At 37.1% G+C, this 27,871-nt stretch overlaps 1 protein-coding gene across 2 annotated transcripts in view; it reads left to right on the top strand.

The window, feature by feature from the left end:
• SPTLC3 (serine palmitoyltransferase long chain base subunit 3) overlaps positions 1-27,871 on the top strand; it is a 151,050-nt gene that overhangs the window by 46,487 nt on the left and 76,692 nt on the right. For both annotated transcript variants that reach the window (XM_038571598.1, XM_038571599.1), the window contains 2 exons: positions 13,099-13,253; positions 13,854-14,002. In XM_038571598.1, the coding sequence (XP_038427526.1) occupies positions 13,099-13,253; positions 13,854-14,002 (304 nt within the window). The remainder of the gene's footprint in view (positions 1-13,098; positions 13,254-13,853; positions 14,003-27,871) is intronic.

Genomic DNA, 27,871 nt, shown 5'->3' with positions numbered 1-27,871 from the left:
TTGCATCCACATTTTGCATCCTGATAATGATAGCAGGATTCACCCAGAGAGTACTCATTACTTCTGAGTATTTCGAAGGGTGGGTTCCATTAAGGTCACTGGATCTGAGTTTTGTCCAAAGCAAACAGATGGCCTGAGCACTGGTCTTCCTGTTTGGACCTGGGCGAGTCCAAACTCAGAGAGCTTTCATTGGGGTTTCCCTGGGAACTTAACAAATTAGCCAGCAGCTTGTGAGATGGTAATATTAGACCAAGGGTTCTCAGCCTTGGCTGCATATTGGAATCACCTGAGAAGCCTTAAAAGCTAATACTGGGCTTACACCCCAAATTCAAATTTAATTGGTTTGTGGGTACATCCTTGGTGGGGTTCATAAAAGCTTCCCAGGTGATTCTCATATGCAGAAACTTAGAAACCAACGTTTAGAACAATGCTCCTCCAACTTTCCTGTGTATACAAATGGTCACTCCCTCACTTCCTTGAATTAAATTTCACTAAATCAATAGCTTTGAATGCAGCAGAAATTGATGGCCAGTGAAATCCCAAATCCCCCCAACTAGGCTCCATTCCAAATACCTTCTGGCTGCTTCTAAAAAGCAAATATAGCCTCACAAGGGCTGAATATTTTCTATGATTGTTTCTAGCAAAGAAGCGTATGCCATAGATTAGAACGACAACTTTAAAATCATAGCTCTAGAAATATTTTGTGAAACAAGATCATCAGTAAAATCAGATCACAGCCTCCACACAGTGAATACTCAAGTCAACATTTATTTGGATGTGTGTATCTGAACATCCAAATAAATGCATATATATACATGTTACACATACAAAACTTCTGCTGTGTCATTAAAATGTTCGTTAAATCGTTTTTCAATTCCTTTACTTCCTTTTGCAAGAAGGAATCTACAAATAGTAGTCAGGCAGAGTTGATTGATTTTGATAAGGTAGAGCTTTGCTATGTACACCAAGTATTACTAAGCCAATGTGTGAAATGAGTGGGTTATGACAAGTCCTAATGAAGAGCCCCTTCTCAAACCTGTGTCTTTTGTTTCCTTTCCCTTTTGTTACAGAAATAATGAGCAAAATTGTCCTTTTTTGTGCACTTAATTACATATAGGCTCATTTGCACCCATTTTGTCCTTTCCTTAACATAAATGGGATTGTATCATACACATTGTTGTGTGACTTACTTTTTTGTCACCTATGTTTGAAGATATTTACATGTCAGTCCAAGATTACCTCATTTCTTTAAATACTTGCATGATGGTATTCCATAATGTGTATATATGATTATTTATATTACCAATTTTTATTATTTTATTATTTCAAATAATTCTTCAATGAACAGCATATGTATTTATTCAAGGATAATTCCTAGAAGTGGCTTTCTGGGTTCAAGGAATGTATATTTTAACTTCTGAGAGATTGGCAAGTTGCCTTTCAAAAAAGCTTGCCCAGCTAGACTCCAGTCAGCAGTACCTAGGAGAGCTTACTTCCTCACCAGCACTTGGTATGTTGATATAATCAATGCATTTTTTACTTTTGCTAGTCTGATAGGTAAACATTTTTTGTTCTTGTCTTAATTTGTATTTTCCTGATTAACAGTGAGACTGGGCTTCTTTTTTTTTTTAATTTTTATTTATTTATGATAGTCACAGAGAGAGAGAGAGGCAGAGACACAGGCAGAGGGAGAAGCAGGCTCCATGCACCGGGAGCCTGATGTGGGATTCGATCCTGGGCCTCCAGGATCGCACCCTGGGCCAAAGGCAGGCGCCAAACCGCTGCGCCACCCAGGGATCCCTGGGCTTCTTTTTATATGATTACTAGTGCTTTATACCCACTCTTCTTGAATTGCCTATTCATATCCCTTGCTCATGATTTTATTAAATCATTTCTTCTCACTGATTTAGATGAACTTTTTCTATATATTCATATATGAATAATTTGTCTATTAAATAATTTTAAATAATTTTCTAATTCTGTTTTGTAGCTTTTAATTTCCTCTATGTTCTATTTAGCCATACTTAAATTTTTAATTTTTAAGCCATATGTATCAGACATCTTTGGGTTTTCTTTGTTTTTGTTAGTTTTTGCTCTTTGGGGAGGGAGGGTTCCTTATGTTTAGGAAGGCATTTTTTTTCATCTTAAAGATAAAACACATTTTCTTACAATTTCATTCAGTACTTTTATGATCTGTGATGCATTTATACATTAACCCATAATTCACCTAGAACTTATTTCTATGTGTTGTGTGAGGTATGAGGACTTTTTAAAAAGTTTTAATTTAAATCCTAGTTAACATAGAGTGTAATATTGGTTACAGGAGTAGAATTTAGTGATTAATGACTTTCATATAATATTCAGTCCTCAAAACAAGTGCTCTTCTTAATACTCCTCACCCATTTAGCCCGTCCCCCATCCATCTCCCCCTTCAGCAACCTTAAGTTTATTCTCTAGTTCAGAGTCTCTTATGGTTTGCCTCCTTTCTCTTTTTTTTCCCTTCCCCTATTGTTAATCCATTTTGTTTAAATTCCACATATAGTGAATTGTATTATATTTGTCTTTCTCTGATTGACTTACATAATACACTCTAGCTCCATCCACATCATTGCAAATGGCAAGATTTCGTTCTTTTTGATGGCTGAGTAATGTGCGTGTGTGTCTGTGTGTGTACCACATCTTCTTTATCCATTCATCAGTCAATGAATATTTGGGTTCTTTCCATAATTTGGCTATTGTTCATAATGCTGCTATAAACATTGGGGTGCCCCTTCAAATCAGTGTTTTTGTATCTTTTGGGTAAATACCTAGCAGTGCAATTGCTGGGTCATAAGGTAGCTCTATTTTTAACTTTCTGAGGAACCTCCATACTGTTTGCCAGAGTGGCTGCCCTAGTTTGCATCCTTACCAACAGTGTAAGAGGGTTCCCCTATCCCTACATCCTGGTCAACATCTGTTGTTTCCTGATTTGTTAATTTTGGCCATTCTGACAGATGATGTGATGTGGTATCTCATTGTGGTTTTGATTTGTAGTTGCCTGATGATGAGTGATGTTGAGCATCTTTTCATGTGAGGAGGACTTTCTTTTTTAAAAGAGAGTTTTAAATGGTCTGAATATCATTAATGGAATATTTTTTACCCACTGATTTGAATTTTTTTAAGATTTTATTTATTAATGAGAGACAGAGAGAGAGAGAGAGAGAGGCAGAGACACAGGCAGAGGGAGAAGCAGGCTCCATGCAGGGAGCCCGACGTGGGACTCTATCCCGGGTCTCCAGGATCACTCCCTGGGCCAAAGGCACTAAACTGCTGAGCCACCCAGGGATCCCCCCGCTGATTTGAATTATTGATCTATTTGTCTATTTTTTAGGTAAATTTGTAAGTTTTTAAGTAATTCTTAAAGCTTTTTTCTCTGTGTATACTTTTTTTTTAATTTATTTTTTATTGGTGTTCAATTTACCAACATACAGAATAACCCCCAGTGCCCATCACCCATTCACTCCCACCCCCCGCCCTCCTCCCCTTCTACCACCCCTAGTTCGTTTCCCAGAGTTAGCAGTCTTTACGTTCTGTCTCCCTTTCTGATATTTCCCACACATTTCTTCTCCCTTCCCTTATATTCCCTTTCACTATTATTTATATTACCCACATGAATGAGAACATATAATGTTTGTCCTTCTCCGACTGACTTACTTCACTCAGCATAATACCCTCCAGTTCCATCCACGTTGAAGCAAATGGTGGGTATTTGTCATTTCTAATGGCTGAGGAATATTCCATTGTATACATAGACCACAGCTTCTTTATCCATTCATCTTTCGATGGACACCGAGGCTCCTTCCACAGTTTGGCTATTGTGGACATTGCTGCTAGAAACATCGGGGTGCAGGTGTCCCGGCGTTTCATTGCATTTGTATCTTTGGGGTAAATCCCCAACAGTGCAATTACTGGGTCGTAGGGCAGGTCTATTTTTAACTCTTTGAGGAACCTCCACACAGTTTTCCAGAGTGGCTGCACCAGTTCACATTCCCACCAACAGTGTAAGAGGGTTCCCTTTTTTCGGCATCCTCTCCAACATTTGTTGTTTCCTGCCTTGTTAATTTGCCCCATTCTCAATGGTGTGAGGTGGTATCTCATCGTGGTTTTGATTTGTATTTCCCTGATGGCAAGTGATGCAGAGCATTTTCTCGTGTGCTTGTTGGCCATGTCTATGTCTTCCTCTGTGAGATTTCTGTTCATGTCTTTTGCCCATTTCATGATTGGATTGTTTGTTTCTTTGGTGTTGAGTTTAATAAGTTCTTTATAGATCTTGGAAACTAGCCCTTTATCTGATAGGTCATTTGCAAATATCTTCTCCCATTCTGTAGGTTGTCTTTGAGTTTTGTTGACTGTATCCTTTGCTGTGCAAAAGCTTCTTATCTTGATGAAGTCCCAATAGTTCATTTTTGCTTTTGTTTCTTTTGCCTTCGTGGATGTATCTTGCAAGAACTTACTGTGGCCGAGTTCAAAAAGGGTGTTGCCTGTGTTCTCCTCTAGGATTTTGATGGAATCTTGTCTCACATTTAGGTCTTTCATCCATTTTGAGTTTATCTTTGTGTATGGTGCAAGAGAGTGGTCTAGTTTCATTCTTCTGCATGTGGATGTCCAATTTTCCCAGCACCATTTATTGAAGAGGCTGGTTCAATACCCGTAAAACAATCAATGTGATTCATCATATCAGCAAGAGAAAAACCAAGAACCATATGATCCTCTCATTAGATGCAGAGAAAGCATTTGACAAAATACAGCATCCATTCCTGATCAAAACTCTTCAGAGTGTAGAGATAGAGGGAACATTCCTCGACATCTTAAAAGCCATCTACGAAAAGCCCACAGCAAATATCATTCTCAATGGGGAAGCACTGGGAGCCTTTCCCCTAAGATCAGGAACAAGATCCACTCTCACCACTGCTATTCAACATAGTACTGGAAGTCCTAGCCTCAGCAATCAGACAACAAAAAGACATGAAAGGCATTCAAATTGGCAAAGAAGTCAAACTCTCCCTCTTCACCGATGACATGATACTCTACATAGAAAACCCAAAAGCCTCCACCCCAAGATTGCTAGAACTCATACAGCAATTTGGTAGCATGGCAGGATACAAAATCAATGTCCAGAAGTCAGTGGCATTTCTATACACTAACAATGAGACTGAAGAAAGAGAAATTAAGGAGTCAATCCCATTTACAATTGCACCCAAAAGCATAAGATACCTAGGAATAAACCTAACCAAAGAGGTAAAGGATCTATACCCTAAAAACTATAGAACACTTCTGAAAGAAACTGAGGAAGACACAAAGAGATGGAAAAATATTCCATGCTCATGGATTGAAAGAATTAATATTGTGAAAATGTCAATGTTACCCAGGGCAATATACACGTTTAATGCAATCCCTATCAAAATACCATGGACTTTCTTCAGAGAGTTAGAACAAATTATTTTAAGATTTGTGTGGAATCAGAAAAGACCCCGAATAGTCAGGGGAATTTTAAAAAAGAAAACCATATCTGGGGGCATCACAATGCCAGATTTCAGGTGGTACTACAAAGCTGTGGTCATCAAGACAGTGTGGTACTGGCACAAAAACAGACACATAGATCAATGGAACAGAATAGAGAACCCAGAAGTGGACCCTGAACTTTATGGTCAACTAATATTCGATAAAGGAGGAAAGACTATCCATTGTGTATACTTTATAATTAGCTTGTTAGGTATTGAATTTTTTAAAGAGACTGTTGCCATTTTAATTGGTAATATATTATTAAACCTATAGGCAGAGGTTAACTTTGGAAAATTTGACATCTTAATAATATTTAGTCTTCTCATTTAGAAACATGATATGTCTCTTCACTTATTTCAGTATCTCATGTCCTTTAATAAAATTTTATAATTTTCTTTATTCTAAGGTCTTATATTTCCTCTTACAGTCATTGTTTGGGTATGAGTTTTTGATGAATTTGAAGAATTTTTAGGTTCTGTTTCTTTATACTTTCTTATAATATTTAAATATTATCTTTTTTCTCTATCCCATATCTAATTAATTATGGATGGCATATAGGAAAGCTATTTTCATTTTTAACTCCAAATGCTACCACCTTAATGAATACTTCTCCTTAGTTGCCACACACAGCTTCTCAGTTTGTTGGATTGGATTGAAATTTCTTGTAATTTTCCATGTGTGCCATGAAAAACTGCAGAATTTTAAGTGTATTAGAACAAACTTGCTAATTATGTAATTTGAATCCTCTAGACTTACTTATTTTTTCTCTTCTCAAACTTATCATTTCTGATAAATGTGTGTTAATGTCATCCACTGTGATTATGGATTTGTTTTTCTTTTTCTTATATATTTCAGTTTAACTGTCAGATACGTGAGTCATGGCTTTTACAGTTTTTGGTGGATTTGTTCCTTTTATCATGCTTTACCTTGCACTCTGTCATGTCTAATGTGAATATACATCTGCTTTTTCTTCAACAGCCATCTCTTTATTTCAGTCTTCATCACTTCAGAAAATGTAGCCCTTACATAAGCAGCATATAGATTTATTTAAAATCAAACCTGAGGGATCCCTGGGTGGCACAGCGGTTTGGCGCCTGCCTTTGGCTCAGGGCGCGATCCTGAAGACCCGGGATCGAATCCCGCGTAGGGCTCCCGGTGCATGGAGCCTGCTTCTCCCTCTGCCTGTGTCTCTGCCTCTCTCTCTCTCTCTCTCTCTGACTATCGTAAATAAAAAAAAAAAAAAATTAAAATCAAATGTGAAAGCTTCTGTGTTTTAATAAAATAACATAAGCTATGAACAATTACTTTCTTGAGTCATGTGAAATTGCTGTTTTTGTAGGTCAAAAATAAACATTGGCAACTCCTTATGGGTAAACCTAATACTTTAATTACTCATGTGTTTCTTAATTCCTGCCATCTTTATATTTAACATTTATTCTTACATTTTCTGTTTTTTTTATTTTAAATACTTTTCATATCTTTGATACATTTGAATTTTCCTTGTTCTGCATTTTTTTCTTCTTGTCACTGTTAGGAAATTGTATGTAGTATTTCTCCCGGCTTTCTTTTTAATGGTTCTCTTTTAATGTTAACATATATGTATAGAACTAGATAAGTTTCTCAGTGATGAGAGTCTTCCAGGAGAATTTAATAACATTTCTTTCTCTTGCATAAACATTTTCCAGGGTATAATTTATTTATTAATTTTTAGGTTCTGTTTCTTTATACCTTGTACACAAAACTACTTGGGCTAACCATAGTCCATTAGTTTCTTTACTTACTACTTTTCCTGGCATCTCATCTTCCTCCTTAGTTATTTCATTGTTTGTTTTGTTAAGGTACTTGCTCAATTATTACAGAAAAGGTCTGTGGGAGTTAAGCTTGTGACTCCTTACATATGTAAGAATGTTCTTATATGGCTTTCTCATTTGATTGTTGGTTTGGCAAAGTACAGGATTCTAAGTTCAAAATAATTTTCCTTCATAATCTTTTTGAACTGTCACCTACAAAAGTCTAAAAGCAATCAATTTCTTATTCCCTTGTATGTAAACTGCCTTTCTTCCTTCCCTGAAAACATTTGAGTTTTTCTCTTTATCCCTGGAGACATGAAATTTAACCAGTACCCACGAGATCATTTATACCTTAGATTCAAATCTTTCTTCCTTTCTGGAATTTTCCCCTGCCTTTCCTCCTCCATCTTTTTTTTTTAACCTTATTTACCTCCTCTTGCACTTCTTCTTATTCTCCTTTCTTTCAATCTTGTAACTCCTATTAGAGAGATATTGGATCTTCTGAATCTGTTTTACATATCTCTTAACTTCCTTCATATTTTTTTCTCTATCTTTTTTTCATTATGGCCTGGGAAACAGTCAATTTACTAGTCTTGCTTATTAATCTGCCTTTCAGCTGTGTTCCTTATACTTTGAACTGTTCATCTTCTTAAGGTATGCATTGTTCTGTTGTGTGTCCCAAAAGATGAATATATTTTAAATTCTTTTTCCGTTTGCTCTATTAAGTCTTTTCATTAGATGTTAGTTCTTCTGCTTGTTGAATTTGGTGCCTCGTATGCTAGTTTTCCTTAAATAGCACTGAGACTTGGTTTTATGCTCATTTCTTTTTTTACTCAAGAATCCTTATTTTCCTATGTGTTCACCTATCTTGAGTGATTGAAGAAAGGAAACGGAAGGAATTGCCAGGACCAGTAGCTTGTGTTTTTGCAGTGTAGACTCCCCCTCTCTCCACATTGGGGCATTGCTTTCATTCAGTTCCTGGTGCCTAGCAAGGTGATTTGTCCTGTGGACAGTACAACTGCTTCTTACTTATTAACCCAATAAAAAGAGGACAGAGAGATATAGCTTCCCATTTAATCACCCTATCAACTTTGTATGGTTATTGACTCTTATCTTTAAACTCCCCTGACTGTAGGGAATATCCACACCAGTCTTCCCAGGAAATGTTTTAGAACTATGTTTTTTTTTTAATAATAAATTTATTTTTTATTAGTGTTCAATTTGCCAACATACAGAATAACACCCAGTGCTCATCCTGTCAAGTGCCCCCTTCAGTGCCCGTCACCCATTCACCCCCACCCCCCACTCTCCTCCCCTTCCACCACCCCTAGTTCATTTCCCAGAGTTAAGAGTCTTCATGTTCTGTCTCCCTTTCTGATATTTCCTACCCATTTCTTCTCCCATCCCTTCTATTCCCTTTCACTATTATTTATATTCCCCAAATGAATGAGAATTATGGTTTTCTATGGTTTCACTTCTCCATTGATCAGATCTTATTTGTGTTCCATCTTTTGTGATCCCTCAATATTTCTGATTCAGTAATAATACTCTCAATTGTCTTTCTAGACATTTATAAATTTATTTTGTTTCTTAAACATCTTTTGTCATTTCAGATGACTTTTAGATGAGTGGTCAAATACTTGCAAGCTCTTAGTCTGCCATTTTTATTCAAATCTCCCTCTAATTTCTTAATAGAATTAAATTTAGCCATCTTGACTTTGTGCTTTTCATACTTCAAAGAACTGTTTATGATACATTACCCTTTCCAACAAAGAAAAAATATAAACATATTGTATTATTACTCAGAGCTCATCCCTGATAGGAGAAATAGGTATTTCCCAAAAGGAAATAATGACACAAAATTAATTAGTTGAGAACAGAAGTATAAGTGTCAATGTAGGCAAAAATTAATAACTGGTGCTTGATAATGATTTTTTCTCTCTTACAAATCCATGGTTCTATTTCCTACTGAATGAGCAGGTAGTTAAATCAAATAAGAAGGAATAGACTTCCAAATTTGGCAATATTTTTCACAATTGGCTGTGGATATGTTTTCTTCACTTCCTTATAAACACCTAACCCTGTAGTATGGTTATTGAAAAGAGCACTGTTTTTTTTTTAGAACTAGGTGGAATTCCCAATTTGTCCACTTAAATTTTCTGACTTTCTAATGACTCATCCAGAAAAATTAGATAGAAATACATTTAACACTTGGAAAATTATAAAGTATCCTAGGAGATTAAAGGTGGAAAAAGAAAGACTGTCATATTTCAGTAGAAACAAAGACATTTTTGTAGCTGCATTTTTAGATTTTGTTCAACCCTCCTACACCCCACCCCTCCAAAACAATTGTGTCCTTATGGCCCAAGTTTCACTCTCACATCTAGCCATTTGTATCAGGGAAAAAAAATAAAGATAGTGAGTAGACCAAATGACAAGTTACATATACAGATGGATAAAGATATGTCCTCTTGCAATGCTCCTGTTTTTGCAATATCTAGTCTAGTTTCATTTTCTGGTATAGCGAAAATGCTGTGGGAGGCTTACCCGAGATTAGAGGGCAATGACCTTTGGAAGGTGTTGACTGCTCCTGAAGAAACCTCAATGGTGCTCAAAGGAATGGGGTGGGGTGAAAATACACCCATGCAGAGGCAGGAAGACTCACAGGTGCAGAGGAAGAGCAAGACAGTGCTGCAAAAGAAGGCAATTCTTCCCTAAACCAGACCTTAAATTCTAAGCAGTTCCCTCTCAGGGACACATAGACTGCTGAGCTTGTGTTTCAGGTCTGAGTTTGTGCTCACAAAGAAATGGCTCTGTGTGATTAAAAGATTGGCCTCTCACTTTGGCAGAGAAGTTTAAATACTTAATTTCTAAAATATATATATATATATATATATATATATAATTGAATATGAAGATCATTACCTACTAGAAAGTCTTCTCTGATCCCACAGAATACGTTAGAATCACTGTATCTTGCCCTGAGAGCATTTATCTCACTAAAAAGCTGGCTGCCCATTTCCATATAGGTAGAAAATCCAAATCTCTGAGCCAGAAGCCAGAAAGTTTGGACAAGATGGAACATTTTCCCACCTTCCCTTAAGAGGCCATAATGGCATATCTTTATGAGACATCAATGGTGAAAAACCCTAGATTGTTTCCTCAAGTCAGTGCCAAGTTCCTTATAATGAATGGATATTCCTCTATGGTCTGGCAATCTGTTGGCCTTAGCTTTCCATATTATAGGTCATGTTTTTTGTTTGTTTGTTTGTTTTGAGGGGTTTCTTTGTTTTTGTTTTTGTTTTAACTGGTGTTTTGGAGGGAAGCTTGCACAAGTGGGTGAGGTGACAGCTTGAAGTCACTCTGAAGTGACTGCTGGGAAAGTGAACGAAGCCAGAGGTTGACCAGAGTTCAAGTCACTAATCTTGCTGGGTCTGATTTTCCTCACATGTCAAATGTTTGAACTCTATGACTTCTATGTCCCCTCTGCCCTGGTATCCTGTGCATCTTGTGGTTCTATGTTGAAATTAATTTTGTTTTAATATTGTAGATATAATATTTTATTTTTTCCTACCAAAAACCAAGTGTTTTCCTAAACCAACTGTTAACTATTTTGAGTAACATTTCCCAAAATATCTAAAACTATAATTCCATTCAGAGTCTAAAAATAGTACTTACAGACCTACTTCTCTATTTTCTCTTGATAGTATGAATTTAAATGTTGTCATTTCAATTAAGAAATTTAGAACTAGAAGGACACAAATGACATTTGGGGATATGGAGTAACCATGAATCAGTAAACAGCTTTAAAAAAAAAAAGAGGAAATAATTTGGAAAAGGAAATATTTGGATTATTTGGAAATAATTTCCTGAAATTACCAAATCTCCTTTTTTCTTGAAAATAGTCCATTTCCCTGTTAGAATATAAAAGGGTATAATTGTCATAACCATGTAGCTTTAAATCTTTTTTTTTAATTTTTTTTATTTGTTTATGGATAGTCACAGAGAGAGACAGAGAGGCAGAGACACAGGCAGAGGGAGAAGCAGGCTCCATGCACCAGGAGCCCGACGCGGGATTCGATCCCGGGTCTCCAGGATCACGCCCTGGGCCAAAGGCAGGCGCTAAACCGCTGCGCCACCCAGGGATCCCTGTAGCTTTAAATCTTATTAAAACTTCTGTCAGGATACTTAGCTATTCGAGGATAAATTCATTTGGTAAGAGATTTTCAACTTTCAGATGTAACTAATAAAGTTGGCTTTCATCCTCCAAATTCATGTGCAATAGATAGTCCCCAGTATGTACTGGGATTGTGGTTATAAACATTCTTCCTAATACATATTCACAACTTCCCCCCAGAAATGATGCCATTGCCACCAAAAACCTAATGATGTGGCAAAGCAAACTTGGCTTGGATGCAACCACAAGCCATCAAAGCCTGCAGATTCCATATATTTTCCTCTGAAATGGATCAGCTAGGAGATGAGTAGGCCAAACCAGTATCTTAAGAAGGTCTTCCACAAAGCCTTAACCCTGGTCCTCCTTGTTACAACAGGAAGTCAGCTTTATTCCATAAGAGGAAGGAGAGCAAAGAACTCAAAGAGGATGGGAGAATAAGAAAGCTCCCTCCCAGTTGTTCAGTGGTTCCCCATTGCCTCCAGGATAATGTGTGAATTCTTCATCCAGACACTTAAGATTCCCACTTTCTGTGCCCAACTGAATACTGCAGCATTAATATACCACAGGGAATAGTAGCAGATGGGATCAGGAAGGTAACAGGGATTAGACCACTCAGGATCTTGGCTTTGACTCTGAGTGAGGTGGGAGCCACCCAGAGGTTCTGAGCAGAGTAACAAAATATGCCTTGTTTTATTTTTACTCATTCTTTTCAAAAATGCCCTACACTTCCAACACAGACCCATTTATCCTGAGTGCCCCCTCCAAGCCTCCCTACCCAAAACAATCTCATTCCACCTTCAGTGCCGAGCTTTGAGACCCCTCATATGTAAAGTTACCTTGATTCCTCCACCAAAATGTGACTCTCCCTCTCATTCTAATCTTACAAGTGCCTAAAGTACTTGGCCTAGACCCAAGTCTTGTATTTCCTGCCTTGTGCTCTTAGGAGTTAGATGGCCAAAAGTTATATATGTTTTGCTTTGAGCCTCAGCTGGATAGCAAACCTCTTGGGCATGGCTTACCTTTTATACAGGACAACAGTGCTGTTACTTCAACTGTGGGTGAAGCCAGGTGCCTCCACAAGCTCATCAACTGAGTTTCTAGGCCCTTGGCGATATGACAGCCAGCCAACTGCCAAGAGTTTTGCCAAAAGGTCCCATATCAAGTTCATCCACATTTCTGAAAACATGAGTGGGGATATTCATGTTAAAAAAAGTTAAGACCAAATTATTATTCAAGAACTTTTTTTCTCCAGCTAACCTTCTTTGACATAAACACTTATTGTTACTTTTCAGATGGAATCCCGCAGGATTCATTGTGTCTACCATTCATTTGGAGACTTAATCTTGTATTGCACTATCGGCTTTGCTACCTTTCTGTGCCACATTTTTTACTTCCTCCCACTAAAATATAAGTTCTTTAGAGATGGAGGCCACAGCGTTATCTGGGAACCCACCTATTTCTTTACCTATGGGCCCTTTCTCAAAAACTATTTGCAAGTGGACTATTTGCATGGCTCTTCCAGCCTTCAATTTGCAAATACAATACAAAAAGCAGGAGATCAAAGGTAAACTGCTCCCTCTATTGTAACAGGATTTTGTGCCGCTTTATCAAAACTTTGAGAATTTTTACACACGGAACTTGTACATCAGAATCAGAGACAACTGGAACCGGCCCATCTGCAGTGCCCCGGGATCTCGGTTTGATGTGATGGAGAGGGTGTCGGATGACTACAACTGGACATTTAGGTGAGGAAACCTTCTGGAGGGGCTTGGTTGAAAGAAATGCTTTCCAGGAAATCCTGGCATGGGCACCAAGTTACAGAGTTGATGAACCAAACAGTTGCTAGTCTTCCATCATTGAGCCCTTTGCAAGCCCTCATAAGTCCAGTGGCAGAGGTCACGGTAATTCCATTGCCAAAGGTGGCTATGTTATATTAGTAAAAGTAAAGCCTGTGTCAGAAGGTGCAATATACATGAAGCCAGCCAGGAAGGGTCTTTTCAGCTTTATTGACAGATTATGCCCCTCTACTTGCTGAAGGAGACAGTAAAGTCCTTGCTAGAATTTAAACAAGAGCACAGGTGTCACAGAACCAAATGCCCATGGAAAGCCAGGGCTAAGTAATACTCCATGGCTTGGGAGACCTTTTTCCAGTGCTCTGTCCAGCTTCATTCGGGGATTAGTGTCCTCCAGGGATGCAGGCCATTTTGTGTTGACAGCAATGCACATCAGAAAGGAAAAAGAAAATATATGATTTGGGCCAGACCCAAGATCTCCTTGTAAGAGTATTTTATGGGGCACTAGGGTGATGTTAATTGAGAAAGCCCTTTGTATTCTTCTCTCTGCAGGTTTACTGGAAGAATCATCAAAGATGTCATCAACATGGGTTCATATAACTTCCTTGGCTTGGCCGCCAGTTATGATGAATCTATGAGGACAGTAAAGGATGTTTTAGAAGAGTATGGCTTAGGTGTGGCCAGCACCAGGCATGAAATGGGTATGTATGCTCACCATTTTGAAATTTTGTCCAGTTGGGTCTCAGATTCCTTGTGGCAACTTCTCAAATCTAGATCATATTCTAGACTATGTACCTCAAAAAGCTGTTATAAAATGCAAAATAAAAAATGTATATGAAGGTCTTTTTGGACATTTCAAACATTATGCTCTTGCCAGGCAGTCTATTAATTACAGATTTTAATTCTCCAGAATAAATAAAAATGAATCTTTCCTTAGACCACATTATCTAAAATAGGAACTATTGTGCCTCTTATATCTGGTCCTTTTCTGGATCTTTCCTTGTCTTTTTTTAAAACAGTTTTAGTCTTTTTTAAAAAAGACTTGCCTTTTTTTTTTAAACAGTTTTAGTGAAGTATAATTGATATTTTTAAAAACTGTACTTAACGTGTACAATTTGATGGGTTTAGACATACATATACTCTTTGAAACCATCACCTTGGAAATAAAGGTAATAAATACGTCCATCACCTTGGAAAATTTCTGTGTCTCCACCTTTTGTGGTAAGAACACTTAACATGAGGTCTACCCTTTCAACAAAATTTTAAAGTGCATAATGTAGTATTGTTAATTATAAGCACTATGTTGTAGATCAGATCTCTAGAATTTACTCATCTTGCATCATTGAAATTGCATATCCATTGAACAACTTTTTGTTTAGATTTTGCTCTTTCTCCAACTTTTCTTAATGATGTCCATCACTGATCTTGCTTTTGTATTTGTATTTGTACATTGCCCATTGCTGCTACTAAAAACATAAGTTCCATGAAGTGAGGGATTGAATTGGTCTTGTTGTCCATTGTGTTGAATGCATAAGTGAATGATGAATGAATGGACAAGGTGGAACAGACTGCTCATTTGTTTCCCTTTTAGCTGAAACATTTTTCTCTGAAATTTCTGCTCCTCCTCACCTCAGGGAGAAAGAGTGGTACAAGCTTACTCCTATAAAGTGTCTTGATATTCCTGACAGTGTTTTCTTATACATCATCTCATTTATTCCTCACAAAAGTCCTCTGCACTAGGAGGCAGCACAAGTGATGTTATTTCATTTCTAGAGAGGAAACTGAGGATCATAGTAACTAAGTGATGTGCCCCAGTAGTTTAGTAACCATACTAATTCCCAGTCTAGCTAGCTTCTTTTTTTTTTTTTTTTTTTTTTTTTTTCTAGCTAGCTTCTTAATAGCAGTTTCCTGTTCACAATGATACATGAATGGTTTACCAGGTCAGTTTCAGGCCAGTCTAAGAAGCCAAGGTATATCTACTAAAAAGTTTTACCAGTAATGAAAAATGAGCCACATGCCCCTCTTAGATAACCAATTGAGAGAAGAGCATTAAAAACATGTAATTATTCAGATCCATGTAACAAAGAACAAGTTGAACAAAGTTAACTTTTTAAATCCATACATTCAGTTAACATTTAGCTAAAGCTACAGACTTTATAAGTGGTTGCTCAGTTTTGTTAAGAAAGGCATCTTATGGGATGCTTGCTGTCTCTCAGTCTGTCAAATAAATAAAATCTTTTTTTAAAGGCTATTAAGTATGCATACATATGTATATTTCTGTGCAAATTTCTTTGAAAGATAACAGACCATTCAGAGTAAAAATAATTTTAAAAAATAAAGTAGGGATTCCTGGGTGGCTCAGCAGTTGGGCATCTTTGGCCCAGGGTATGATCCTGGAGTCCCAGGATTGAGTCCTCCATCAGGCTCCCTGCATGGAGCCTGCTTCTCTCTCTGCCTGTGTCTCTATATCTATCTCTGTGTCTCTAATGAATAAATAAATAAAATCTTAAAAAAAAAAAAGAAAGGCATCTTATCTTCATTTTGAGGCAGGGGGGCTACAAATTTAAGCATAATACAGAAGGAAACTTCTACTTGACTTAGCAGAACTGGGTCACCTATGATACCCCATTTGGGGTGGGGCAGAGACTGGAACACTACTCTCAGTCATAAGAGACATGGAGTCAGTAAGCTTTGGAGGCATTTCCTCTGGTACCGGTGACACCAACACCAGGATTGTTAATGAACGAGACAGAAAACACATTTCCTGAGGATGATGACTCCCAACTCCTTGAGACAGGACACTCCCCAGTCACAGCAGCAGAAGCTAAAGGGAAGCAGCGTGATACAGGCTAATGATTTGCTTCCTATGGAAGCCAGATATGGAATAGAAGTTCCTGATTCTGCAGACTCAATGAACTCAGAGAAGCCAGGCAGAGATAAAAATCCTAGTTTGGACTTCCTGCAGCCTAAGTTCTTTCTCCACTTGCTCAACCTTCTGAATGGCTAGGCTTTTAGTGTTTATCTGCTTCTCTTAGTCTCTGGCTCAAGCTCTAGGAAGACGATTTTAACAGTTTTCAAGGAAACAGTGAGAGAAGAAAATAGAAGCCACCCACACTTAATTTTAGGCAAACGGAAAAACTGATAACAAAGGTGGATAGGAGCAATCAAGAAATAAAGAAATAAGCAGGATACACTTGAAAGTATTCTGCAATATAAGCAGTAACCTTAGCATAGCATGCAAGGATTAGTGGCATAATTTTGATTGCCACTTATTTCAAGAAATGCAACTAACCTTTGAAAGCATAGATTATCTAGTCTTAAGAAAATGTTTAACAGTGCAGTGGATTGTCAATGAAAATTTGGGAATATAGAGGCTTACCAATTTAGCAACCAAAAATGCTTCTTTAGGAACCCAAAGTAAAAGTTTTAGGAACATTTAGTCACTTAAGAGTAGTTTCCTGGAGCTTTTAAAAATAGTTTCCAATGTTCTGGAGGGAAAAGCATATAGAAATCATAAAATAGGAAATTAAATACAAAATAAATCAAGAGGAAGTATTTAAAGCATAGTAAAAGGATAGAAGACCACACATGGTATCTTGGCCAAAAATATTTGAGAAGAACATATTTGCCCACTGAAATAAAAGGACTGAGATTTGGCCAAAAATCCAAACTCAACTATATGCTATAATCAAAAACAAATTCAAGTAAATTTAAGTTATTCCAAAGGATGAAAAGTAGAAAGATATGTCCCAGCCAGACACCTGGTTCTTGCCTCCCTGCTGCAACCACCACCAAAATGTACTCAGTGCTCAACAGGGAAGTTAATTCAGTAAAAAGACAACAAAGAAAGAGCCCAAGAGTAAGACTGGGTGCCCAATCTGCACCTGCAAATGCCAGAACTGAGCCCAAAATACAGCTGAGCTGTAAGTAACGAAACATTTCCAGACACATACATACAGGATTGCAAATGCTGCTTTTAACATGTGAAATGACTTGCTACTATTTATTTTCATGTACAACTAAACAATAGTGGCAAACAGAATTAAGGGAGGCTTTGACTGTGTTGTGGTCAATTTAACCTTCCATAGGATGATTGGGGGATGGCACATTTTTTGATATCTTAAATACGAGGCAGAGTAAAATGGCAATTTGGAGTCATAATCAAGCATTTAAAATGCCTGACACTTTTCATTCTTATCTTCTGTGTTCATGGGGGCTTTTTTATTAGAATTCTTCTTGATCCAGGCTGTCTCCTTTAAACAGTGTGCTATATGTTATATCTTTGGTAATTACAGCCCAGTTTTTCCTAATAACTTTCTTAATGCGCCATGAAGGATTAGAGATTTTTGAGTATTGTTGTGTGTGATATTACACTGTGAACTAGTGAACGCTGGACTGAATGGCTTATCAAAAGTTGAAGAGACTGCTGCTCAACATCTTCTTTTTTAAGGTGGCTTGCCTCCAGATTTTTAGCTGGAAAGTCACTTGAATAACTGTTTACAGATTCTAAAATTACATGGAGTTTTAAATTTCCAGCACCAGGATTGAGAATTGTTCATGATGTCTGAGTATTAACATCAAACAATAATCAGTAATATCTCCATTATGCAAGATAGTTCCACATTGATCTTTGAATTTCTTTATTTGAAAGGACTATTTAATTTTTCTGTATATGGAAGGTGTTTGTCTGATTGTGTTGGTTTGACAATGAAAAATGTAATGCAGCAGCCTCTGAGGCAAAGTAAAATGCATAATTGCTTCTTCTTTTTTCATATCAAGCCAAAGTGTAAAGAACAAGCTGAAACTTTAAAAAATAAACAGACAACCTAAATGTGTGGTGCAAATGCCAACAAACAGGAAAGCAGATTAGCTTAAAGTTATTAGTCATTAATAAACATAAGAGACTCATCTTATAAAAATTATGTGGAGAGTCCATATGAAGACAGATTCAATTCCAATAGTCTCCATGCATCAAGTAGCACAGCACAGACATAGATGGCTGTTTATTTTTCTGTATACCTGGAAATTAGGACAATGAATTATGAGAGACTTTGAAAATCATGTGGGTCAATTCCACAGGCTGATTAGAAACAAAAGCAAGACAAATAAAATAGTGATAGAAGACCACAAAGTACCTCTCAGTCCTTGAAAAACAAAGAAGGAAAGAAGGGAAGGAGGGAGGGAGAGACAGAGAGAAGGAGAAAGGAAGAAATGAGGGAAGAAAGGAGAGAAGGAAGGAAGAAAGGAAGGAAGGAGGGCAACGAAGGAGGGAGGTGAGGAGCAAGGAAGAGAAGGAAGGAGAGAGGGCAAGAAGGAAGGAGGAAGGGGAGGAGGGAGGAAAGGACACTAACATAAAACATAAAGGACACTAACAATGTAATTATTTTCATTTAATATTTATATATTGAATTATGAGCCTTAAACATATTACAAGTATACTTCTTTTTAAATAGTGAAATTTCACAAAAATTGAGTATATGTTATGCCATGAAGAAAATCTCATTAGATTCCAAAAAGTGAAATATACATAGGTCACATTATTGGATCACAGTGAAATAAAGCTAAAAATAAATAATAAAGTTAGAAATAATTTTTTAATAATAAATTTATTTTTTATTGGTTTTCAATTTGCCCAGTGCTCCTCCCGTCAAGTGCCCCCCTCAGTGCCCGTCACCCATTCACCTTTTTAAAAAATCTCTGGAAGGTTTCAAAGCTCTTTCCTAAGAGACTCTTGAATCAAAAGAGAAATGAAATTACTTTTAGATCATATTTAGAAACTATGAGAACACCATAGGGTCCAACTAGCTGTGTACTGAGGAAAATATATACTCTTATTTTACTGAGGAAGAAAGATTGAAGCTAGTAAGCTAAGCTACCCAGGCAGTAAGGAGTAAAAGGAAAGCAAAAATATTGAATTATTAAAAATAAAAACAGAAACTCAGGAAATAGAGAAGAACAATGTCTACATCTGTGTTTTAATAAGTCACTAGAGGTGATTTTGATGAGTGGCAACCAGACTTGGCAACCGCTGAACATAATTTGACAAACAAGCATTTAATAAAAGAAAAATTGTAAGGCAGTATTACTTAGCAAAACAAATATGTAAGGAATTAACATTGTAGATCAAACAGTATATTCAAATAACAAGATACCATGATCAAGTAGTCATTTCAGGGATTATGAGGATAGTTAGCTCAATAATAAAGCAATTCATAACATTGAAAAATCCTAGAAGAAAACATACAATTATCTTGATAGGTGACACTAAGGCATTTATTAAATTCAGTATCCCTTCCTAGTACAAATTTTCATAGAATAAAAATAGGTGATTCCAGAATGCAATAAAAAATACCTACTTCAAACAAAAAGACTACTATATTTCATGTTGAGACACTATAAACTTTCACTCTAAAGTCAGAAAAAAGATAAAGATGTGTTTATCCACTGTTTTTAATAACCTCTGGAAGTCCTAGACAACATAATTTTATTTTTCACTCGTTAAGCCAATAAATATTCATTGAATGACTACCGTGTGACAGAATAAGAAGAAGTGATATAATAAGAGGTAAACCACCCATTATTTTTAGATGATCTGATTGTTCACCTCCCAGGTCTTCAAGCTGTGATCTGTGAAGAACAAAGAGGACCTCTACATGGGCTCTTCTTGGGGCCACCATTGATGTTAGAGGGAGCTAAGCAGGAAGGACAGAGTTTTGATCTACTTTCTTCCAGTTTACATATTTAAATAATCAAAAATTTATTAGAAAAAATAAATATCCAATAAAAAACAATAAAGACCTACTTGCATGTAGACCAAGTCCTGTTTGCCAACATTTCAAATGCATGCACACACGACAATTCGTGGTTGCATGAACACTCCAGACAGACCATTGGAAGCTGTTGTCAGTGGCAGGCAAAATGAGGACAAGAGGAATAAGAGAGAAGCAGGAGAAAAGGAACCAAGGGGACACAGTAGGAAAGGGAAATGGGGGTATCTTAGCTCAGGACTGCACACCAGAGAAGACAGTGGGGGGTAGGGCAATTTACGATACTCAGGGGTTTCTGTAACCTGGGGCTAGTTAGGCATGTAACTGGCACACTGTGTGTATGTGGGTGGGTCAGTGGGTGGGTGTGAGAGCCTGGTCCCTGGAGGAGGTGGGTGGCTTCCATAAATAAAAAAATAAATAAATTTAAATTCATATGGTAAAGTCAATAATTAACAATGAGAAGATATGTTGGAGAAATTGTTATTAATAAATATGAGCAAAACTGGCAAACATCTAGGAAATTATGTTGAAAATGTCTAGACTATTTTAAGAAAACTATAAAACTGTTGTAAAGGTCTTAAAAGAAGACTTGAAAAAAATGAGATAACAAATCCTAGAAGGGAATGACCTGGTGTTATACTTCTATCAATATTTCTCCAAATGAATATGTAAATTGAACACCATCCCAGTGATATTAATAGATGGGGAGAAGAAGTAGGGAGTCTAAGTGGAAGTCTAGAGACAGACACTTGGCATACTCATTTGTCTACAGTAAGAACAATGTTTCAAATCAGTTGGAAAATGACCAATTATGTCATATTTAGTATTATGATAACTGGCAGATTACATAAGGAAATAAGTTAGATTCCTACTTCACATATTATATCTCGGTAGATTCCACTTGTGTAAATTGCAAATGCATTTGCGATTGAAATATATAAGAACAATCTTATATATAAGAATAATAAATAAGATCACCAGAAATAACTACATAAATAAACTGAAACTGAATGAATAACTGAAGTGATGAATGAATAACAAATGAACAGAGTAAAATGACTCCAACAATTCAAATACAAAATGCACTTCTATGTACTCCTTGGTTAAGGCCCTGCTAGGACTGTCAGGCTGTAGTTCCTTTGATGTGCGTAACAACTCTGTTTCAGTCAATTCAGGCTGCTGTAACACAATATCACAGACTGGGTGGCTTATAAACAACAAAGTTCAATTCTCAGGGTTCTAGAAGCTATGAACATAGTCAGGTGAGAGCCCTCTTCCATGTGGAAAACTTCCGGTTGTACCTTCATATGATGGAAGGGATGAGCCAGTTGTCTGGGACCTCCTTTATAAAGACATTAATCCTATTTATGAGGGCTCCGTCTTTATCACCTAATCACTTCCAAAAGGCCCTACCTTCTATTACCATCACTTTGGTGTTAGGTTTCCAGTATGAATTTTGGAGAGACACAAACATTCAGATCACAACAGTCTCTTCTCCAGCTTGTCACTTATAATCACCCTTCAATTCTATAACCATAATGACCTTCCAGAGAACTCACTTTACCTAACCCACTTTACCTGGCAGTACATCCTCTTAGTGGGAGGGATCCATTTTAAATGAATTCCAGGCTGACTCCATGCAACACAGGACACCCTCATCCATGGAAAGCAAGCACTCTTCCCTGTTAGAGGAAAGGCAGCTTGCTCCCACCCCAACTTCTAGACAAAAACACTTGCCCTTCAAATATGTCAAACCTGACTCAGTAGTCTACTGTGTCCTCATGCTCAGGAGAACCAGAGAAAGCACTTCCAGAAATCATAATGGAAAAAAGCCAACCAGATGAAGCATTTAAACATGAAACATGAAACATGAAAACCATGCCAACAAAGTTAAAAGTCGAGGAACAAAATTAGAAAAAGTTATTTGCAAAATATAAAACAAAATGCTAATGTTCTTAACATGTAAAAACTTACAAACTAGAAGAAAAAGAACATCTCAAAAAGTGGGCCAAGATTCTGAGAAACTTCAAAGGAAGCAAGACTGCAGTCAGGATAGTATAATATTCTCAATCTTTTCTTTATCACTCCCTCCTGTGATATTTTAATATCTGTTTATGTAGGTTATGGAGATCTGTGCCATATACATAGAGTAAATTATCTGCCCTCCCTCCTTTAGGAGCAATATTATCCCTGCTGAGAATGCATAGCAAAGTGGTTACCCTTCAGGGGAACTAGATGGTGACCAGAAGGGGGCACAAAGGGACTTCTTGGGTGCTGTCTATATTGGTGTGTGTGTGTGTGTGTGTGTGTGTGTGTGTGTGTGTGTGTGTGTTTTATGCAGTAATATGGGCTTCATAGGCTCAATACTCAGAATTTCTTTCATTTTTTACATGTATGTTACAGTGTAATGAAAATTTTACATTAAAAAGTAGATCAGTATACAAATGGGCAATTAAGGGGAAAAAAAGAAATACAAGTGGCCAATGAACCTGTGGAAAATACTCTGTCCCATTAATAATTAAAGAATGATTAAGACATAGAGTTACTATTTCTCACCTAGTTGGCAAAAGTTAAAAGTTAAAATATAAATTTATATATCTCCCATAGGCACGCATGGGTGGCTCAGTCGGTTAAGTGCCTTCTGCTTAGGTCATGATCCCAGCTCCAAGGCTCAGCAGGGAGTCTTTCTCCCTCTCACTCAAATAAATGAATAAAATCTTAAAAAAATAATATCCCATAGTTTCAAAGGAATAAAGAAAAGGGCATCCTTATATACTGTTGGTAGAGTGCATTGGAAGGCAATTTGAAATATATCAAAAGAAAATCATTTAACTCAGCAATGTCATTTTGAGAAATTTTGCCTTAAAATTTTTGAATTAAGTGTTCAGAGATGTGATTGAGAAATGTATGATCAAGAATAATCACTGCAATATGCTTAATAGTAAATATTGGGAAAATAAGTGACTTTCCAACAATAAGAAATTGACTAAATATATTTGGTAGATATGTTTAACATTATCTTATTTTTTTAAAGGTTTTATTTATTTATTCATGAGAGACATGGTTGGGGGGGGGGGGGGGGACAGACACAGGCAGAGGGAGAAGGCTCCATGCAGGGAGCCCAACGTGGGACTCGATCCTGGGTCTCCAGGATCACACCCTGGGCTGAAGGTGGTGCTAAACCTCTGAGCCACCTGGGCTGCCCACATAATATTATTTAACCATGTAAAATTATAATGCAGTTTCTCAGCAATGTGGTTGAGAGCAAAGGCTCTGGGATTAGTTTACTTGAGTTCAAATCCTAGTTCTCCCTCTTTAACTAGCTAGGGCCTTTGATAAACTGTATGCCTTCCTAGTCCTCCATTTTCTCAAAGTGGAAAATACATTGCTAAGAGGATAAAACAAGTTATAGAACAGTATGTTTATTATGAGTCCATTTTTAAGCATACACTTTACATGACTATTTGCATTGATAAAGATTGTTATACTTTATTTTGTGGTAGCTTCTGATTTTTCCACAATGATCTCATATTTCTTGGGTTAATTATTTCCTTAAAAGTCAATAGGAGTCTAAAATGAAGGCACAGATTTCTTTGGGCTTCCAAGATTGGCCCACTGAATCAGACTGAATTTTCCAGTTTACTGGAGGGACCCTGCCACAGGGTATGTGGATTCTTTAGCATTAAACCAGTGGCTCCCAAACTTGAGCTTACATCAGAATCACCTGCAGGGCTTGGAAAAACACCTACAGAGTTTCTGGTTCAGCCAGGCTGGAATAGAACCCAAGATCTTGCATATCTAATGACTTCCCAGGTCATATCCATGCTGCTGCTCTGGGGACTACATTCTGGGAACCAATGGAAACTCTCTTGTGTGGCTGACTTTCTTGACAAAATCAAATATTTTCCAAAGTGCAATGGTCTTTTACTTTATGTGGAGTGAATATTACCTATGCCTGGGGGATGAGGTCTATTTAAAAAAAAAAAAAAAAAGAAGATAAGTAAGAGACAAACCAGAAAATCAGTGAAGAAAGTTAGCTTTGATCTAATTGCTGCTCTAGATTTCCAAATTCAGGAAAGGTTAAATTTAGGCAAATGAAAGAGAAACTTTTATTTCCTTTCTTCCCCCTTCCCCATTTTTATTCTACAAGGGTGTTTAATTTCTTGGTCTCTCTTTACCTGATTAGGAGCAGATGTGTAGTAACAGTGTATTATTTGAATGCCTACGCTCTATAAGTCCTTTGGGCTGCTAGCAACTGTTAGTCAGAAGCTCACTTCTAAGAAAACAAACTCATGGAATGCCACAAGACTACTTCTGTGCCAAGGAAAGCTCATCTCTCTCTACTTAGAGACCTTTCTTCCTTTGAGAAGGAAAGCCTTGTGCTTAATTCAGCTCATCAGAGAAACCTGAAGAGTAAGCATACCTCAAAACTGCCTCGTGGAGAATATTCATTCAAATTATAATTGCAATTTTAAAAAATAGCCTTCAAATATTTTTTTTTAATTTTTACTTATTTATGATAGTCACACAGAGAGAGAGAGAGAGGCAGAGACACAGGCAGAGGGAGAAGCAGGCTCCATGCACCGGGAGCCCGACGTGGGACTCGATCCCGGGTCTCCAGGATCGCGCCCTGGGCCAAAGGCAGGCGCTAAACCGCTGCGCCACCCAGGGATCCCCTTCAAATATTTTTATCTTAAAATATACGGAAAGGACAAAAAATTGGAAAGGACACATTAACTTAGGAATCAATGTGACTGGATATAATGAGAAACTATTTTCCATTTTCAAGTTTCAAATATGATTTTTATGTTAGTTGTACCAATTTGCTGAAATTTCTGTTTCTGTTTCAGAACATGGTCCTAAATCATTTGATAATTTGTCTCCCTCTGCCTCTTTCTGAAAAGTTCTCTGCTATCATTTCATTCAAATTATCAAGGGCCTTTCTGTTTCTTTTTCAAATATTTGTGTCTAGGTCCAGGAAATGTATAGATAGTCTCACTAGCCTGAACTATTAAAAAAGAGACTAGCCTAAATCTGCAAAATGTCTAAATTAAAGCAATTTTGAATAAATATCATCTTATGGACTTCAAGTTCCTATGAGAATGGGCAGTCTCAAGAAATTGCTATCAAATAGAGATCTTGTTTTCTTTTTTTAAAAAAGCAATTTTAATTAACATAGTTTTATGCAAATCAATTCCATAAATATGCTCTAAAGCAGTGGATTCAATTAAATAAGCTATAAACATGCCCACATCAATTGGTTTTGCCTTCTTAATTTACAACAGCAAATTCTTCATAAACAATGCCAGTTCCTCTCTGACCAAATTATTATAAATTCTGATTAATGAGATTTCGTTCCATTTCTCTCAGCCTCTTTATTTTCCTTTAAGAGTATTTTTAAAGGAGACAATCAGAGGAAATGTTTGAGAGTAGGAAAATGAAAGTATATCTTGGTTCTTGAAAGCCTTTTGGCAATTTCCCGATACCTGCTATAGTTCTGACAAGGTAATTGCCCTTCTCTTGACAGTGACAGAAATTACAGCACAGCCAAATTGCAACTAGCAGAGATATTTCTGCAAGTGCAGATTTGGCTTTGTAGATTCAACAAAGCCAAGCAAGCATAACAACTCAACAAGATATCCCAATAATTTTATGTAAGTATAATACTTGCCAGTAAGGTAATACCTGGGATGATTGAACAAAGTTGAAACTTACAGAATTTCAGAATATATGGATCTTCTACTGTCTTCTCCTTACCCATACAAAGAACATAAAATGAGATATATGAGACCTAGAGATTTTTTAATAACCTGCCAATGGTTTTGTAGTCTAGTTTTGAGGAGTCAAAACTAGAGATCAGTTCTCCTGAGTCCCACTGAAGAGCTCTTGGCACTACCCCATGCCATTCATAGCTAAAACTAGAGACCATCCACTTTAAGGGTCACCAGGCTCTTTCAGTTGCCTCCTGCTTTTGTAGTGCCTGCAGGTCACAAATAGTTTTTACAATTTTAAGTGGTTGAAAAAATAAAAATAAGAATTTTTGAAATTATATGGAATTCAAATCACAGTATTGATAGATAAAGTTTTATTGGTACATAGCCACAGCCATTCTTTTGTGTACTGTCTATGACTACTTTCACTTTATAATAGCAGGGTTGAATAGTTTTAACAGGGACCATCTGGCCCACAAAGTCCAGACTATTTTCTCTCTGGCCCTCCACAAAATGTTTGCTGTTGCAGATAAGTACCTTCCATCATTGCAACTTGGGAAGAAGAGTCCTCTAGATTTATTAGCAGTTGTCCAGATTTCCAAATCCAGTGCACATCAATGTACATCAAAGCTTAGTCTCTTACTTCACTTAGACAAAAAAAAAAAAAAAAATCCTGTTGCATCCAAACACACTAGGGATATAAATTAACTTTCATTAACATCAGACCCTATGTATATCCTTTACAGCCACTGATATCAACTTTAGGAAGACCAAGGACATTGTCAATGTCTACCCCTAACTTCCCACATCCAGATCCCCAGTTCAAGCAAAGTGGCTCAGATGTGGGTTGATATCCATGGCACAACTGGAACAGCCAGGTGAGCCTGCTTCTAGATCAAGTCTAAGAAACAATCTACAAACAGGATATTCAGGACAAAAAGTGACTACAGTCACAGTTTGGTAAACAGTCTTCACATGTGCCACACAGGAAGAATTGGTGGTGGCGAAATAAGCTTGTTAATAACATCCACACTCTTCACTATTAGTCAATGTCAGTTTGAAGGCCAACAGTCTATATGCTCTGACTAAAAAATATGAGCCAGTCAGTATCAATAAAAATCCAGCAGAAGTATACAGTACATAAGCATAATATTGGTGCTTTCTCCTGCATCTGATTTTTACTGATTTGATTGATGGCAGCAAGCCCAGTGTTTGGCACAGGAAAATACCATTGAGAGAGGTGGGAAGAAGATACATCCAGCTTTTTATTCAGTTGTTTTATTCACGAAGCAGGTTTTAAGTATCCCATTGGATAAATAAACCTTCAGGATGAGAACAAGGGTCAATATATGCACAGCATAGCAATTTGGAGATCTAGTGTCACTAGCCAATTTGTGGTTGTTGTTGACCTTCAGAGACTAAAAAAGAAGCTAAAGTCAGGGAGAAAGAGAAAAATTACTAGGAATTTATTTGTACCTTTGGTTAGGACTATAGCTCTGCTTTCTGGGGATTAAAAGAATTTCCATATTTATATAACAAAGACAAAATGTTGAATATAATTTCTGGACCCACCCCAGCACTCAGACCACCAACTGCAACTTGACATGACTCAGGCACCTCCACCCGATTAGGATATGGCCTGAATGTTTGCAGAAAGCAAGCTCATGAAGTTTTTGTGACTGCTTTATTTCCCTTAAGTTCTTCCTACATTTTTAGTTCTTCAATGTGAAGAACAGGAAAAGGAAAGCAGCACTCAATTAATTCAGATGAACCATAATTTTCAGTATTCCTTAATGAGCACCCCATCCAGACAGCCCAGTCTGAGAGGTATGGCTTCCTGAAGTAGAAAGTGTTGTTTTCTACAAACGAAGATAAGCCCCTACATGCAAAACCACTGATAACTCAGCTGTGAGACATATGTGGTCATAGAAATTGGTATATCTGAATATTAGTTTACTATCCATTTGACCACTGGAGATCCAAAAGAAGGCTAGATCTGGAGACCTAATATGAATACCTGTATTTCCTCCCTTCTTCCTCTCCTTAAGCCAAGGCTAATGGTACAGACTGAAAGAGGGTCCTTTCTCGGTAT

Source organism: Canis lupus, chromosome 24, assembly GCF_011100685.1.
Source record: "Canis lupus familiaris isolate Mischka breed German Shepherd chromosome 24, alternate assembly UU_Cfam_GSD_1.0, whole genome shotgun sequence".
Taxonomy (NCBI): domain Eukaryota; kingdom Metazoa; phylum Chordata; class Mammalia; order Carnivora; family Canidae; genus Canis; species Canis lupus.
The sequence above is the reverse complement of the archived record's forward strand: the minus strand, read 5'-3'. Positions and strand labels throughout refer to the sequence as shown.